Below are 13,466 nucleotides of genomic sequence, written 5' to 3' on the forward strand. Positions count from 1 at the left end.
TAATTGGTATCGAGTATATAAAAATAAAACATTTTATAGAGTTTCTCTGCATCTGGGGACATAAATTAAACGAACCTAAATTAATTTTTACAGTTTTCCAAATAAAATTTAATTTGTCATAAACTGTCTGTCGTATAATTTTAATTACTTGTTTTGATTTAAAACAGCCATAAAAAGTTCTTATTAAACATTTAATTAAAAATTACAATTTAATTTTTAATATTTTTATAGCTTAAGGAAAAAAAATTATGTTATTAAATAGTAAATTTCGTAATGTATACGTAAGGAGTGTAAACTTGGTGGCCTGAAAAAATCCAGCAACGAGTTGCTTAACTTTTCCGGCAACATTCGATGGCATCATATTTTATTAATAACCTCTTATATTTTAAACTATTATAACATGGCAAAAAATTTAATTTTCAGGATAGTGATGGATTTTATAAAAAATTGTAAATGCTAATACCAAGTAAAATCGTCATTAAGTCTTACCGTAATGGAGATACACACGACCTCCATTATCTCCCCTTCCCCTCAACCGTCAACCACCAAAATTTAACAGCATCAGTCCCCCTAATATACAAACTACCCTGCAAAATTTCATAAATTTTTGACAAAAGGCACGAATGTTATTAAGTTGCGAAGTGAGTGAAGACAATCGTGTCCCTTCCCCCCACACACTAACATTCACACATACAAATCCCCAGGAATTTTTCGGGGGGTGGTCCGTTCGGATATGTCGGGCCCCGTCCCTCACCACCCGGTCGCCCCATTGTGGGCCTGGCCGAACCCATAATGGGCCTACTAAAAGAGGCCCTCTTAGTGCCCACAGGGCGGAAAGAGTTTAAAAAAAACATTCACACATACAGAAAAAAAACCTCGACTTTTCGAGGTTCTCGAAAAACAAAAATATAAGAACCTTGGGGGTGTCATTTTGACCTATCGCCATACTTTTTCTCTGTTATATTTAACAGAGTCGAGAAAGTAAAACGGGAGAAAATTTCTGTGTTTCTGTGTTATAAATTATGATTTCTGAAATAGGTCTACTTATTAAAATCGATAATTTTCTATTAATATATTACGGGAAAATTGTTTTCCATTAAAATGATCTCCTTTTTATAATGGAATTAAAACTGAACAAACAGACTTTAATGAATTTCGATCGATAAACACTTATTTAGGATGGAAACCGTAAACAAATCTCACGTAACTGTTTCGATATAATTTGCCATACTTCAATATCATCAGGAGGTTCCTATTTCACAGAGAAAACCTATACGTGGGCTACATAAAAATATCTAATAAATTCGATATATATCAATTAATCGTACACGAGTAACTTTATTTGATTCAATATCGTCGAATGACGACTTTGTCCAATAATAAGGCAATGGATTCTGAAACATGTCCGGTCTGCATGATGGACTTTGTTCTTCGAGTGTCGAAAATCTTTGCCATCAACCTGATTATGGACTGTCGCTGTCAGAACAATGCAAGAAAGGCCACAACTACTTTGCTGGCAGAAAAACTTTATAAATATTACTCAACAGGAATAGAAATTTTCTTGTGGTTGTTGACCGTTCGACAGTTTCTGGAAATATTTTTCCGTGACATCGCGTGTGGTGATTGGGCATTCATTTTCGGTTCTGAAAACGTTATTATCCAGTACATCTACACCATTGTCTACCTATTTTGCTCTGTGACAATAAGCGGATTCAACAGAAGAAAAGTGTTTTTCGAATATAAGAAAAGTAGCTATAAAAAAGAAGTTATATTATCCAAATTCTTCGAAGAAATTGCACTAATTTCCTTTATTGTATATTTTATTTCCATGTTTTGCTGTTGCCTCATGATCGATTTTCTTTTATTCCCAATTTTAAGAGATAAGAGATCTACCGAAGAGGCTACCTTTTGTAGCATTATGGGAAATGTCTCTTTCGGATACATATACGCCATTATAATTCTTATTATAACGCAAGGCGTAATTTATGGAGTTATAATACATAATAGGCTAAAAAATATATCTACAGAAATAAGAAATTTCGGTGCAGAAAACAGTCGTGTGGATATCTTCCTAAACAGTTGCATAGAAAAGCACACGGAGATACTAGATGCTATTGTACAACTAAACGACGTGTGCGAACATGTCTTTCCTATGATCTATACAGTGGCCATGTATTTAACCTGTTTCTTCATTTACGTAGTGGTATTTAATGACCTAAACTTGCTTCTGACTATCATTTTCTCGGGTTTCAGTTTAGCCCTATTTTTTGCAATTATTCTAATTTCTTTCTGTTTGAGTCGTTTAACTTTGCAGGTGAGTGATGTCTTCATCTGGAAAATTCTTTAAAATTAACACAAACAAAATGTATTTATTATAACTTAAGAAATAAGAATGTTACTTTATTAATGTTTTCAGTTGTACAATGGCTTCATAGAAATCAGAAGATTTTCTTCATTCAATATGAAAATTGAAAGCAAACTCAAGGTTCATCTCACTTCAATTCTTTAGATTACAAATTTTCTAATTGATAACTTGACAATTAATAGATTTTTCTAATTAGTTTCTAGATTTTATGAAGAGATTCGGGAAAACCCCCATTGGCATTTCTGTCGGAGGATTCTTCTTCGTTAAGAAGAACTTTGTGCTTAGAGTAAGTATCGTATTTGTTACTTTTTCTTTTTATATTAAACTAGCAAATGGACCTTGGTTGCTCGGAAAAAGAAAAAGAAAAACAGCAAAGATTAAGATTATTCGATTATTTCCATAGTTCTAAATCTTTATTATATGATACTGTAGTACAGTAGAGCATCGATTATCCGACTTAATTGGGGACTGGGGTTGGTCGGATAACTGAAAAAACGGATAACCAAAAAGTATGAAAAATACATTATTAGTATAGTAAATTTGTATATCCCAGGTAATTAGTAGGCCTATATCGCTATTAACCTACTTCGTGTTGAATTTTCATCGATGTTAAGCCTAACAATTTTTTTTTTTTTAAATAATCATCGCTATTGTGTAGTTAAAAATTATTTCTTTATTTTTCACAAAATAAATACAAAAATAAAGTAAAAAAAAAAGAAAATTTAGCCTAGTTTAAATACTAGCCTACCTTTTATGGTCGAGCCAGTGTTGCCAACTAAAACATGAAAAAATTTAACAAAAATAATATTAAACTAGCCAAGACATAGCCAAATATTGTAGCGCCACATCACTAGCGGACATTTGAATTTGCCGACTAGAACGCTGTTGGTTAACTGATGTGATGGTTGATCGGGGGTCGGATAATCGATACTCTACTGTACTGTACTTGATTTATATTTACAAAGGTTATCTTAAGTAAGAGTTTATCACATTTCTACAAAATAAAATATTTTATTTTTCAGGTCATAAGCGGATTTTATTCTATTCTGTCGACATTAGTAAAATTGCGTAAGGAGAAACGAAGAGATTGCATCTCGTACAGAAATAATTACAACAAAACCACATCTCTTAGTATTTTCTCAGTTTTGGATATATAACAAGTAACGTAATTGTAATTGTAACCCACTATCGACAACAATACATTTGGAGGTTAATGTTACTTTAGGTGCCAAGATGGCGGCTCGTCTCTGATTCCAGCAAGGAAACAGTGGGGACGCACTTTCTAATTTAACCTAACCTATTCTAATAATTATGGTAATTTATTAGAATAGGTTAGGTTAGGTTAGGTTAGGTTAGAACCTGTGTCCACACTGTTTCCTTGTCGGAATCAGAGACGAGCCGCCATCTTGGAATCTAAGGTAATATTAACCCATTTGGATCCAATCAGAGTCTCCGGCACTACATAAAATTTTATTATAATTTCAATCATCTCTGCATTATCAGATACGAAACAAGGAATTTTACGATCTAAGTGCATCTAGAAATATTGAGGATAAGCAAATATTTACATCCATTAAAACATTATTACAATGTTTTAAAACCATTTATTATAAAAACTTTAATGGAATGAACACGTATCACGAGATGAAATCAATTTCCTACTTGCAAAATAATGGGTTTTATGAATAATTCTCCACTCAAATGATTGGAATTATAATAAATTTAAATCCATCTCGAATATAGTTTATAATGATGAATGTGTTTGCTCAATTTAAGACTGATCTTTGTTTTCTGCTAACACCATTTTTGAATAAAAACATCTAAAAAATGCTTACAATTAAATCGGTAGTTCTCAAAGCGGGTGCCGCAAGTTCGCCACAAGGGTGCCGCGAGATTTTTAAATAATTAAATTAAAATTACTTAAAATAATTGAATTAAAGTATTAAAATAAATAAATAACTAAAACAATTATAAAAAATGAATATTGTTTTTGCTACTAATCTTGTTACGTCGCCACTTGTCTAAGAGACCTCTCGAATATTTCAAAGATCTGATAAAATTACAAAACAAAAACAAAGTAAAAGTTTTGTAAAAAAATATGCAATTGCTGACCGTGTTCAAGAAGCCAGTTATTTAGTCGCTGAAATAATCGCGAGAGAAATGAGGCCCCATACTATTGGCAAAACTTTAATTCGCCCGGCCTGTACAGCTATTGTGAAAACACTTTTTGGTGCTGAAGCAGAAGAATAAATAAAGAAAAAAAGATTCTTTTGTCAAATGACACTATGAGTAGATGTATTAGTGATCTATCAGTTGATATTGAAAAATCAATTATAAATAAAATAATCGAATCGAAATTATTTAGTTTGCAGTTGGATGAGTCAACTGATACCGGTGGTAAAGCTCAATTACTTGCTTTTACTCGATTTATTGAAGATGATGAAATTTTGCAAGAATTTTTATGCTTCAAGGAATTCGAAAAAACTACGACGGGAAAAGACGTTTTCGATATCGTCAACGCATATTTTAATACAAATGGTCTATCTTGGAAATCTTGTGTGAGAGTATGCACAGATGGCGCCCCTACAATGATTGGAACTATAAAAGGATTTGTTTCATACGCTAAAAAGGAGAACGAAAACATTGTAACAACTCACTGCTTCATTCAACGTGAATCATTGGTAACAAAGACAATAGGCCGTGAACTGAAAAGAGTGTTAGAAGAAATCATTAAAATGGTTAATTGTATCAAAGCTAGACCATTAAAATCGCGTATATTTGCAAAACTATGTGAAGAGATGCAATCTCATCATAATAACCTGCTTCTTCATACCAAAATGAGATGGCTTTCGAAAGGTCGCGTATTAAATCGTGTTTTTGAACTTAAAGAAGAAATATTAATATTTTTTCAACATGAAAACAAACCAGAATTTTGTGTATTATTACAAAATGGTTCTTGGTGTTCCAAACTTAGCTTATTTAACAGACATATTTGATCACTTGAACAAGTTAAACTCAAGGATGCAGCACAATTTTAAATGTAAACGGATTAGGAATAATTTAAAATTGGTTGGTAATATTTAAATTGTGTTGTTGTAAAATAAAATTTCGAATCGAAATATAAAAATATTCAATTCCAAAAATACTTTTAAAATTATCCTTATAAAACTTAATAAGAATTAAAAGATATAATACATAAATTAAGGTAACCTTAATTTGTTCGTAAAACTTTTAAACATTTGATTTGCATCTAAAGAATTAAAGGTATATAATTTTAAAATAAAAGATTTTTTATATGTATAAACCTACCAGCAGGAGCATCTAAATGTCTACTGTCAACAAGCATGCATTGCATGTTTTTTAATACTATTTCTCAGAATTATTCTCCATTTTCATTAAATTAATCATACTAGCATGACAATAACAAATGCTTAATCTTATTTGTCAACAGAAATAAGAGTAAATGAATTCTTAAATCACTTAAAGAGTAATATACACATCTCATTATTTACTGAATAAGAAATTTCAATAGTTCATAATGTATTTTTTGTTATCTCTGCTATACTTTTATTTCAGTAATCATTGAGGTATAGGTTTGTAACAACCTCATAACATTGATTGTCGTTATTTACTTGATCACACAGTATCACACAGTTAATCACACAGTATATATCAAAATTAGTGGAAATTATTAACTTATATAACGTGTATTATGGCTTTAATCGCCATTAACAGAAATCAGGTAACTACAGGTTACTAGTTAATTTTTAGCATACATTATGACAAGAACATGTTACAATAAATAAATAGTTCATGTCGGATGCACCTGCTGAATGGTTAATTTTGGATCCGTGCTGCTTTGGGCTGTCGCAAAGACATTATCGCCAGAAAGTAACATACTCCAGAGAGTATATATAAAGAGATATTGTTTGATATTTTATTTTTACATTATGAAAACATAGATAAACTAGTCATTTTGTATCCACGTAGCTGGTGGCATTTCATTGATTATTCCCAAACACGAACCTACCAAAAAAGGTGGCGATTCGTCGTAGCGCTGTTCTTCCATTAAATTTATGTTTGTTTGCTGCAATTTTGGAAAAATATATATATAACATCACGGATGCCATAGGCAATGTTGACTTGGCTTGGAAACAATTAACTGATAAATGCGCGAAGTGTGGAAGAAGACGTTATGGCCGGAGGTATGCAAGGATTCTCAACGAGAACAACCTATCTCTGTATCGTTAGGTTGACGAAATTGTAAACCTAATCGATACAACAGGACTAGGAGATGTTGACGAGCAGGATATTGAGGAATTACTGCAGGTTCTGGTAAGATTGAGATCCTTATGAACGACCTACAAGAATTGGAAGAACATGAAATTCATGCACAATTGAAAAATAGAGATTCTGAAAACAAATAACCCAAAAAATTTTTATACAGAGATCCTTAGTAAAAGTTTGGTAACGATAACCGAAATCGTTGAACAAATTGTAGCGAATGATACAGATTTAAAAAGTGCAAAAGCGAGACGAGGCGTTTTGGATGCGATCTTCTGCTACCGACATTTGCTTCAGGAAAGAAAAAGGAAGCGACAAATAAAACTACGCCACTTTATCGAAAAAAACAAGAATTTCAGAAGAGCCAGGACCTCCGTCACAAAAAATTAACTTTACATTTTTGTTTGCATATGTTTAGTGTTATGTGTTATTTAACATATATTATTATGCAAATTATTATAAAAATAACTTAAAGTTAAAGTAAATCATGTTTATTTTTGGTCCAGTGTACCCCTATCCCTATGTTAAAATGACTTCGTTTATCGCTTTCTCGTCTTGGAACGCTTCCCTCACGTTCAGCGGTGTCTTAATATATTCGATATATACATATTGAAATTAATATTCGACATATTACGTTCGAAAAGTATACTCGCAATCATTGATGAATATCGCTATTTAGGTTAAATTTTCAAATTCATGATTAACTTTTCAAAAATTTAATGCTGCACGTGAAATCAGACATGATATTCCAATAAATCTGTAAAATTTGATCACTTTTAATCAATAAAATCAAGAATAAATAATCCATTTCTACTATATTTTAATGTAAAGCAATGAAATGACAAATTTGAATGATTTATTTCAAATTACAAATTAAAACAAACAACATAAACTTCCAGCAAGCCATTTAATCGGAAATGAATTTCTCTTCTATAAACGAATCTCAAAAATTTATTAAATTTATTACTTGGCGTATGTACTTTACTGCCAGATAAATTTCCTTTGATTTGTTTAAGTGGAAATACAAACAAAATCTCTACATAACTGCAATTTAGTTTATCTGAAGTTAAATTAATTTATGTATTTAAATATTTGTGTAGCTGGCTGAATTGAATTCGGTCTATTCAAGTGCTGTAACAGAGAACGTGAGAATAATTCTCGCCAGTATATAAGAGCTGCGTACTTCAGCATCCTATTGCCTTTAATTGAATAAGATCCGCTTGAATGAATCCATAGCTAAATAATTTCACTGGCAATAAGACCAGTTTTGAAATCATGGAGATTTTACGTTTTCTACAGAAGATATCTCGTATAACGGCAATTCATTACGTCGAGGAATATAGAGGTGAAGAGAAATTCCGCCGTAATTTCTACAAATTTTACCAGAACATCGTAGAATTTTTTCTTTATTTTAACATGATCTTGACGTTATTTATGACGTTGCGAATCGACGTCGTCTGTGACGAAATTATCTCACATTTTCTGACACGGCCGAGTTTTTCATGCCGACCTTATTGATGACGTTCTATTTTAGCCTGTTTCCAATTTAGTCTCTTTAAAAGGGTTAAATATCCGAATCCGATCGAAATTACTGGCGACGTCGAACCGAAGTTGTATCAAAATATTTTCATTTCACTTCGTTCTCGGTTCCATTTTCTTTGTTTTCTACATAATGTCCTTCGTCTTTTACATCGATTTATATGTGTTTCCCGTTTGGTCGACAAAAGTCTTTGCTCGAAGGAGTTTTTTGTCATGTCGATTTTACTCTTCTTCTTGATCTTCAATGCGTATAATTTTTTCACTTTGGCATTCTCTCACATTATTCTATTTTCTTTCGTCTCTGACTACTTGAAACGACTAAATTCTACATTTCTACAGTTGATTAAAGGTCCTGGAAATGTTGAAAGTTTCGAAAATATCTTACGACGTCATTCCCGAATTTGGTTGTTTATCGAAGATATAAATGAAATAGGGAAGTACTTCTTTCCTTTAATCTATGGTTATGCCATTTATTATTCAAGTTTTTGTATATGTCTTGGGATTTTCTGGGAATTAGATCCATATTTTAAAGGAGAACTTTTAGTAGAATTCCTCGTTTTGTTGTTTATAAGCATCGTGGTTTCTTATGCATTATCAAGAATAAATGCTCAGGTGAGATATAAAATAATTAACGTAGGATATAATGAATGCCGTTTCAATTATTTATTGTAATCGTTTATTAATTAGCTGTACGGCAATTTCCACCAATGCAACATTTTATCCTCGAGTCGTTGTTCTCTTTTGTATAAACTCAAGGTAGTTCATATTTTCGTTTCCTTATATTATTATTATTATTAACACGATGTGTAATTTATACTTGTATATTTATTCTTGTTAGATCTTGAATTTCATGAAACGGTTTGGAAGAACACCAATTGGTTTTTCTGTCGGAGGACTTTTCTGTATAAAAAAGAATTTCGTCATCAGAGTACGTGATATTTAAATTTTTATTTTTATATTACTTGAGTTGCTGAGTAATTTCAGTAAAATTGATATTAAAAACATTTTGATAATATTGTTGCGAACATAATCGATTTGTATTTTCAGATGATTAGTGCCATCGACTCGCTTCTGTCCTCTCTCGTGGAACTGGCAACAACAAAGAATGAGGCCTGCAGGACACAAATTACAAAAACCAGAAATCTGTCCTTTGCCGATGGAAATCGATAAAAATCAACTTTGATAAAAACTTTCATAAGTTACATTTTGCGCATCTGAACTTATGTTAATAATTAATTTACGTATCACGTGTTATTAGGACCTTGCAGTGGATTTTTTCAAAATCTCTAGTTTATAAATTATTCTATCATAATTTAGTATATTAATTTTTACAATGGAATGCTTATATAATTAACAATAAGATAAAGGAGATAGTGGAAGAAGTTAATGGAAATGAAAAACTGATATGCTGTATACAAAAGACTGTTTCAATTTTAATTTTATATAAATTTTGCGTTTTTTCAAAATTGCAGAAGTTAAACTTACAAAACCACTTGTACGGTGAGTGTCTTATCAACGATACAAGTGGGTAAACTTCTGCAATTTTGAAATTTTTTCTCATAATAAAACATTGTTAGATGTTTTCAAGGTTTCTTCTATTATTTGGGTGTTTCAATTTTTGAAAATAATTTTGTTTTACGATGTGTTTCAGAATATTTAAAATAATTTTTAATTTTTTTTTCTATTTCAGCTGTATCAAAACATCATATATCTATTTTATTTCAGATATTTTGTCAAAATCTACACGTACTGTGTTATTGAAAACGTTAGTCTCTAATTAAAGCGACTAAATAATGTAATGTTTTGAATTATTTCTTTAGTTCAGCTACTAGAAAATAAATGTATTTAAGCACACAAGTAAAAATGTAAATTGATATAAATGTATAGTATTATAGTTAAAACGCAATAAATATTCTGTTTTTGAAGTTCTTTTCAGAACATATTCAATTTCTTAACTTGTCTCTTCATTTTAAAAATCCAGCATCAAGTTACGTAACTGTTCCGGCTGTTATGAGTTTTTGAGTTTAAAAAATGTTTTATACGACTAAGCAAAATAAATAAAATTGTGTGCTGCGCCATCTATTATGAGATTGTGTTATAAAATTAATTTTTATATTTTTAATTTACTATAATATTGCAAAAATCTTAATTTTGTGGGTAAGGATGGATGTTATAAATAAATTTTAAATTCGAATAACGAATAAAATCGATGTTAAGTCTTGCCCTATTGGACATTAAGTCTGAACCTACTGAAGATATACACGACTGACTTTATCTTCGTACGCCCTTGTCCTTTAATTACCAAAGTTTAATATTATTACTATCCCTAAGAAACAAATCATTCTGTAAAATTTCAGAAATTTTTGGCAAAAAGCCCAGGAGTTACTAAGCTTCAAAGAATTCGAACAAAATTGTGCCTCCCACACACACACATTAAAATCCATACACGTAGAAAAAACACCCGAATGTCTTTGCATTTCTCGGCGTTTCAAGGTCTTCTGAGTCCGAAAATAATATATAAAGTATATGGTAATCATTTCCCAGTTAGTGTAGCTTTAGATTGCAAACTTAAAAAGAGAATACCAGGACCGTACAAAAGGCCTACGGGTAAGACAGGGAGAATTTTTTGGTGGAAAGAAAGTAGAGAGATGGTAATTATAAATATAATAAGTTATTGTGTACGATTCAGCGTCAGTCGGTGTTGAAGTTCGAAGTCCGGGATTATTTAATTAAAACCTGATTTTCAGATTGGTCTCAAAGGCCAGTTGGAACTTCTATTTTTTCGTGGTTTGATACAGATTGTAGGTTGAGTATTGCTAAAAGAAATCAGGCGTTGAACGTGATTAAACGGGCAAAGATTGAGAATAGTGTTACTGTAATTTTGTTAAAGAACGTAATGTGACTCGCAATTTATGTAGACTTAAGAAAAAGCTTTTTTTACAGAAGGTTAATAAACGTTAAGCGTCTTGACAGTAAACAGTTTTGACAATTCATTAATTTTTTTGTTAAAACTAAATATAAGGAGCTTCCAAATGTCGATTGGGTAGTCTGTTTTTCAAGCAAATTTCACTCTAGAAACTATTTAACGAATACTTCTATGTATAACTGGTGTGTGAATTGGCAGGATGATGTGTTGCATTCGTGAATAATAGAATAGGAAGTGGAAAAGGTTTTAGTTACTATGAAAAACTGTACTGCTCCGGGTATTGATGGTATACAGGTGGAACTATATAAGTACTTTCCAGGCTTGAGTAGATTTATGGTAGATTTGTTTAATAATGCAATTAGGAAATAACCCATCGGATTGGGGTATATGTAAGATTATTCCTATATTTTAGAGGAGACTTAAAGATTAAAGACCTGATAATTATAGAGTAATTTCGTTACTATCCACAATTTCTAATGTTCTTTGTGAAATTTTATATACGCGATTAAAACTTGGTTGAATAAATACGAGATACTTTCTGATTTCCTGGTTGACTTTCGGTTGGTTTTTCAACATTGGATAATATTTTTGCTCTATATGCTTTAATTGAAAAATCTTTAAAGAAGAAACGAGGTAAACTTTATGCTTTTTTCGTTGACGTGATTGACATCGGCATTCGACTCTTTGGATAAAAACCTATTGTGAATACAGCTTTTGAAAATTGGTTTGTGTTATAAATTTGTGAATTGTTTGATTCAGTTATATACAGTACTAATACAGAAGCATGTGTGTCTGGTAAAGCGGGTACCTCTGATCTTTTTTCACGTTTAAAGGAGTGAAACAAGGTTGTGTATTGAGCCGAATATTGTTTAATTTATGTCTAAATTTACTTTTCAGAAAATTTAATGACTCCGAATTAGTGAGCATGGGTCTTCTGGGAACGGAGGTGAAAATCTTGACATACGCACACGATTTAATTGTCATGGCAGACTCGCCTATAGGTCTGCGGAGAATGGTTGAGTTTTTGGGATATGCATTACAAGAGTTAAAACTTTCTGCTAATAAATCTAAAATAATGGTATTCCGAGAAGGAGAAAAACATTCTAAAAGTAAAAATTATTTTACACAAAACTCTAAAATTTAAGTCGTTGACGAGTACAAGTATTTGGGTGTATTTTGCAGTCCAACGGCTACGTTTTTTAAAGCATTTAAAGTATATTCATAATAAACTTAATATTGGAACAGACAAGATTATTAAGGCAACTGTGTCTGGTAGATTGTTACGCTAGAACAGCGGTTCCCAACCAGTAGTCCTCAAGAGCTAAAACATGGTTTGCGAAAAATTTAAAACACTTTTATTCATTTTAAATTATTATTTCCACATTGATACAAACTGAATTTAATTTTTACTAAAAATGTTATGTTATCTATTATAATAGTACTGTTAAAGCATGTTACTCTTGAGTTTAACGATTACTTATGTTAAAAGTTTTGATTAAAGTTTATTTTTTTAAACCTTGTGGTCCCTGCTAACAACAATGAAATCAAAGTGGTCCCTGGTCAAAAAAAGAGTGGGAACCGCTGCGCTAGAAAGATAAATTAAAATTATTCGAGTCATTTATTCACTCAGTAGTGCTATATGGGTTTGAGATTTGGAGTTTTGTTTTTGAGGGAAAGACGACAATTCGCAAATTAATTTTAAAAAACGTTTGCATTTTTTAAAAAGATGGATTCCATCGTACATTATATATTTGGAGTTCCAACGAATCCCTGTTTATTTTGATAAAAAAATAATTTAAGATGGTTACATAAACAGTCCGTCAGTGTACTTACAGTGTCCGCTAAATTATTCTACTTTCTCAAAGAGTAGCGTGGGGAGATCGAATTGCGTCCTTGTTGCAAAATTTTGGCTATCGAGATTATTCTATGATGTTGAATGAAACGGATGCCTCTGATATTTTAATGAGATTAGCAAATAATTATTTAATTGAGTTTAAAGATAGGGCTACTAACTATAAATATAATAAGTTGTATTTGAATATTTTTAATGAATGGGGCTCGATACCTTATTTAAATGTAGAGAGACAATTTTGTATTATGCAGTGTTATATGTGCGATGCAATATATTTTAAAAAATGATAGCTACGTGTTTAGATTTTTGTGAATTCGGTTCCTCTCGTATCAGTTTTGATTTAGTAAGTGAATGTAAGGGTTTTGACGTCTGTCAGACAAAAGTGTTTTGGTTCAGATTATTTACCGGTTCAATCATATAAGCAATTGTTTCAAGACTGTAATAAATATCGTTGTATTTATAATTTTATTACTAAGATAAAGGGCTAATGGAAACTAATT

General features: G+C 31.2%; 1 protein-coding gene across 1 annotated transcript; it reads left to right on the top strand.

The window, feature by feature from the left end:
- The first annotated feature begins 4,650 nt into the window (after positions 1 to 4,650).
- On the top strand, positions 4,651 to 5,361 carry LOC136970429 (zinc finger BED domain-containing protein 5-like). The gene has a single exon (XM_067264866.1). It carries the CDS (start codon positions 4,651 to 4,653, stop codon positions 5,359 to 5,361), a length of 711 nt encoding a protein of 236 aa, XP_067120967.1.
- Positions 5,362 to 13,466: the final 8,105 nt, after the last annotated feature.

Source organism: Centruroides vittatus, unplaced genomic scaffold, assembly GCF_030686945.1.
Source record: "Centruroides vittatus isolate TY-2023 unplaced genomic scaffold, ASM3068694v2 contig_1972, whole genome shotgun sequence".
NCBI classification, from domain to species: Eukaryota; Metazoa; Arthropoda; class Arachnida; order Scorpiones; family Buthidae; genus Centruroides; species Centruroides vittatus.

Excerpts from the sequence above, each read along its gene's own strand:
- LOC136970429 (XM_067264866.1), top strand. The coding sequence starts at position 4,651 with ATGAGTAGATGTATTAGTGATCTATCAGTTGATATTGAAAAATCAATT.